At 38.9% G+C, this 5,043-nt stretch overlaps 1 protein-coding gene across 1 annotated transcript in view; it reads right to left on the bottom strand.

The window, feature by feature from the left end:
- The window catches only part of AFF2 (AF4/FMR2 family member 2), a 180,040-nt gene that overhangs the window by 118,603 nt on the left and 56,394 nt on the right, over nt 1-5,043 (bottom strand). Inside the window, exon 4 of the mRNA XM_015558416.1 lies at nt 878-974. Coding sequence (XP_015413902.1) covers nt 878-974 — 97 coding nt within the window. The remainder of the gene's footprint in view (nt 1-877; nt 975-5,043) is intronic.

Below are 5,043 nucleotides of genomic sequence, written 5' to 3'. Positions count from 1 at the left end.
TGAACTGCAAAGGCAGAACCCAAGGTGGAGCCTGAGGGGGGCGGGTTTAAGGGCAACAGCTGTTTGGTGTAAGGTGTAAGAAAGCAGTTCAATTTTTTAATGACCGCTTTGGCAATGTAGTGCATATGGCTGGCTATAAATCCAGATATAGGGATTATGTGTTTTTGTCTGCCAAGAGCATCTCCTCATACTGAAAAAGCCTCCCCCCCTGATTTAAGCAATCTTATCCTATATAATCTATCTATACTAATAAAAGGGTAATATGCTAATTAGACCAGTTGACCAGCCATCTTCGGCAGAGACAGTTAGGGGTGAACAGGCCAGCAGGGGAGGGCAGTTAGGGGTAAGATCAAGCTGGCAGAGGAGGGCTATTGGGGGCGAGATCAGGTCAGCAGGAGAGGGTAGTTGGGGGCCACCAGGGCAGCAGGGAAGGGAGTGCAGGCAGCAGGGGAGCAGTGAGGCATGAAACAGACCAGCAGGGGACCGGTTAGGGGGTAATCAGGCTGGCAGGCAGAAGTGGTTAGGGGCAATCGGGCAGGGGAGCAGTTCGGAGCCAGCAGTCCCCGATTGTGAGAGGGATGTCCGACTGCCAGTTTAGGCGCGATCCGGGCCTAAACCAGCAGTTGGACATCCTCCGAGGGGTACCAGAATGGAAGGACACCCTCCCAGTGCACGAATATTGTGCACTGGGCCTCTAGTTTTAATGAAAGTGTAAGCTGATCCATCCTGTTCCAGAATAATATGCTTATCTTTGCTTTCTCCCCTCTCACCAAAGACCAGAGATGAAGCAGTGCATAGGATTCTGGATAACAACACCATTCCAGTTCCTTTTTCCCCCACCCCTTAGTTCCCAAACCAAGCCCTAAGGTATTCCTACCTGGTAGAGCTCAGTGGCAGTGCACTGAGTAGTCAAGGTCTTCACAGGCTCAAGGTCATCTTCATCACTGCTCAGCTTCAGGTCGTCCTCAAGCATCCTACAAAATAAACAGAGTAGTGTTCATGTTAGAAAGTGTCTTTTATAAACCACCCTCAGATTAATCTTGCAATGAGGATAAAATATTGGAACTACAATCTGACAGCTGCAATTCTGTCAAAGGTGCAGAGGGAACCAAGATTCTTTCAGCTAATTAGATATTTGAGATCATATTTATATCATACTCTGCACATATAATTCCTCTCTACCTTCTCCTAAATAAAGAACAAAAAAAGGGACTATTTCAGCATCTCCAGAGATTACTGAAATCTATATATTTTTGCTACTGAAAGTGTAATAAATGCAGATTAAGCACTGTGGAGGTGGGACGTAGCATTGGATCTCTAGAGAAAAAGATGGTCCAAGTCTCCCATGAAAGAATAGGGGTATGATAATAGCCCCTAGCTACAGAGGCTATTCCCAAAGCCTGCTGGGGATCTCTAGATGAAAGAGGAAAAATGCCCAGTGAACTTCCACTACCTTTCTATTCCCTCTGCACTGTAGCAGTTTGGTGGTCACAAAATAGCTGGGCGAGAAATGGCTTGCCATTAACTTTTGGTATATGACTGATATCTTCCTATAAGATTTGATCCAATGGAAGTAAGCTCATGATATGGCTGAGAAGTCTTTCTACACTAAGGAAAGATACCTGAAAGTATGAATGGACTGAATTTGGGTGATGAAATAGCACTTTCAAGATTGTTGATCAAGCACACAGAGCCCTTTTTTTCTACAGGAATATTAATTCCAGTGCACCTCATTGTCTCCAAGTTTGAGCTACAGAGGGAAAAGTGCTTGTTATCTTAAAATTCCAGTTAATCAACCTTCAAAGAGCATTTGGTGTTAATATTTTTATTTCATAAATACAATCTTAGACCTTGTCCCCAGGCTTCAAGTGGGGGTTCTTTTTTGCTGGTCAAAAAGGACTTTATTCTCTCTCTCTCTCTCTTTCTCTCTCTCTCCTCTCTCTCTCTCAATGCTCTGAATATAGGTAGTCAATGACTATGTGTTAATTTATACCTAAGTGATAAATGATTCCTATCATTTAGAGAATCAATTTCTGTGTCAGGGAAGGTGCTATTTATTTAATCAGGAGCATGCTATTGAAATCTATGAAAGAAGTGCTATTATTAGCCATATTTTCTAAATGTAAACACCAAGACTTAGAGAGGGTAAACAACTTGTTCATGATCACACAGCTAGGAAATCATGGAGGTAAAAATGGAACCCATACTATCTTCACCTGTAACTTGAGAATATATAATGTTTTCCCAGAGGATATAACTTACAAAAGATGATGTATTAAATAAGTAAAATTAACAGCAATATAAAAAACTCATAAAACTAAAGAAGACATATTGATATATTTGGATTAAACTGCTGGCCAATCATAAAGTCTGATATATTGGGTAAGTCATTTATTATCTCTGAACCTCATCTAGCCTTATCAACTGCTAAATATGATAATAATTAAACTTTTGCATGTGAAATGTTTTATGAAAACACAGGTTTTCATAGAGAAATATAACCTAATACAGGTTCCAGTTATTTTGGACATCATTAATACTCTTAACAAGTAATCACAAGTGAAGTCTTCATGAGACTTTGTTCTTCTCATTTTAATTCACCAAGCAATGCAAAGCCATGATGACTAGGGAACTGTCTCATGGAGTCTCAAAGCTGTATCCAGAAATGGGTTCATGGTATTCAGGCTACTCTCCTTTGGGTAGAACTAGCTTGTCCAGAACCTGAGTGCAAAGAGCTGAACTCAGCTTTTATTTTACTCTCCAATCAACCCTATATGATTTTTTAAAAATATATTTTATTGAATTTTTACAGAGAGGAAGGGAGAGGGATAGAGAGTTAGAAACATCGATGAGAGAGAAACATCGATCAGCTGCCTCCTGCATACCCCCCACTGGGGATGTGCCCGCAACCAAGGTACATGACCTTGACTGTAATCAAACCCGGGACCCTTGAGTCCGCAGGCTGACACTCTATACAATGAGTCAAACTGGTCAAGGCCAACCCTATATGATTTTAACATGGAAATTAAAGGTCCTCAACTGTACATTTCTGAAAATAGGCAGCCAATCTACATAGTAATTGATATTAAACACCCTTGGGCAACAAGCTTGGTAAAAATTTGGTTGTTAATAAAGGACAGTTTGATGCATGTATTCAAGTCCCAGTAAACCCAAGTCAAGGAAGTAACTAGGAAGGCAAACTATTATTAATTATCTGTAGAGGTGTTAGACATTTTTTCATTCCATTCCTTCCCTGACTTATTAAGCTTTATTATTTAATATACATGTATTTGTTTGCATTCCCATCCATTGCTAATGGTGAACATTAGGGAAACTGTAAAATTATGAAATATTTTGAATTTAATTATTATAGCACCACCATTCAAACCCATTTCAATTAAGGTAGTCTCAGCAGAAAATTAGCAATCTCTTTTCATGAGGTTATAATTCCATAGACAAATTCATCACAAACTAGATATCCTAAAATGTGAAAAAAAAATGCTCATATAAATGTAGGCCTGTGTGCATAATCTTAAAATAAAACAACAGCAATCTTTCTCCACTTTTCAATTAGACTAGAGGACCAGTGCACAATTAAATCGTGCACAAGTAGGGTCCCCTAGGCCTAACTTGCCATCAGGGCCATGTCCTCTGCCCTACAAAGCCTAGCCTGCTCCACTGATGCTGCTGGGGCCCACTATGCTCTAGAAGTCCCGCCTACTGTGGGACCCAGAAGTCCCGCCCACCCATCAGTGAACCTCCTGGTGAGACCAGTCTTTGGACCTGACACCATTATGGCATCACAATCACAGACTTTTTATGATATAGATGAAAACAGAACAAAGTAGATGTCCTGAGTGAGTTAGGATGTTTGCTCAGGATCTAGTAGTTCACAATACCAGTCTTTGTGTGAAAACTCTATGTTTTTATTTTTACTATGACTTATAATTTCTATAGTATTAAGAAGTAATATATGTACAATATCATGTCATCTGCGAATAAGGACAGTTTTACTACTTCTTTTCCAATTTGGATGCCTTTTATTTCTTCTTCTTGTCTAATCACAATGCTAATACTTCTAGTACTATGTCATGATATTGTACATAAAAAAACCCTAAAGTCTCCATCAAAAATCTATTAGACTTAATAAATGAATTCAGCAATGCAGCAGGATGCACAATTAATGCCAATAAATCTATGGCAATTTCTATACACCAATAGTAAACTTACAGATAGAGAGACTAAAAAAGCAATCCTATTTACCATCACACCAAAAAAATTAAGATACCTAGGCATAAGTTTAACTGAAGAGGTAAAAGAACTCTACTCAGAACACTACAGGACGTTGAAAAAAGAGATAGAGGAAGACATAAATAGATGGAAGAACATACCATGTTCATAAATTGGTAGAATCAACATCATTAAAATGTCCATACTACCCAAAGCGACCTATACATTCAATGCACTCCACATTAAAATACCAATGGAATATTTTACAGACCTAGAATGAACTATCCAAAAATTCATCTGGAATAAAAAAAGACCCTAATAGCTGCAGCGATCCTGAGAAACAAGAACAAAGTAGGTGGGATCTCAATACCAGATATCAAGCTGTATTACAAAGCCACTATTCTCCAAACTGCCTTGAAATGGCAGAAGAACAGACATATAGATCAATGGAATAGAATAGAGAACCCTGAAATCAACCCGAACCAATATGCTTAATTAATATTTGACAAAGGAGGCAAGAATGTACAATGGAGTCATCACACTCTCTTCAATAAATGGTGTTGAGAAAATTGGACAGATACATGTAAAAAAAAAAATGAAACTAGACCACCAACTTCCATACACAAAAATAAACTCAAAATGGATAAAGAACTTAAATGTAAGACGGGAAACCATAAAAATCTTAGAGGAATCCAAAGGCAACAAAATCTCAGACATATGCTGAAGCAATTTCTTCACCAATACAGCTCCTAGGGCACTGGAAACTAAAGAGAAAATGAACAAATGGGACTACATCAAAATAAAAAGCTTCTG

The sequence above is a fragment of the Myotis davidii genome, unplaced genomic scaffold (assembly GCF_000327345.1).
Source record: "Myotis davidii unplaced genomic scaffold, ASM32734v1 scaffold350, whole genome shotgun sequence".
NCBI classification, from domain to species: domain Eukaryota; kingdom Metazoa; phylum Chordata; class Mammalia; order Chiroptera; family Vespertilionidae; genus Myotis; species Myotis davidii.
The sequence above is the reverse complement of the archived record's forward strand: the minus strand, read 5'-3'. Positions and strand labels throughout refer to the sequence as shown.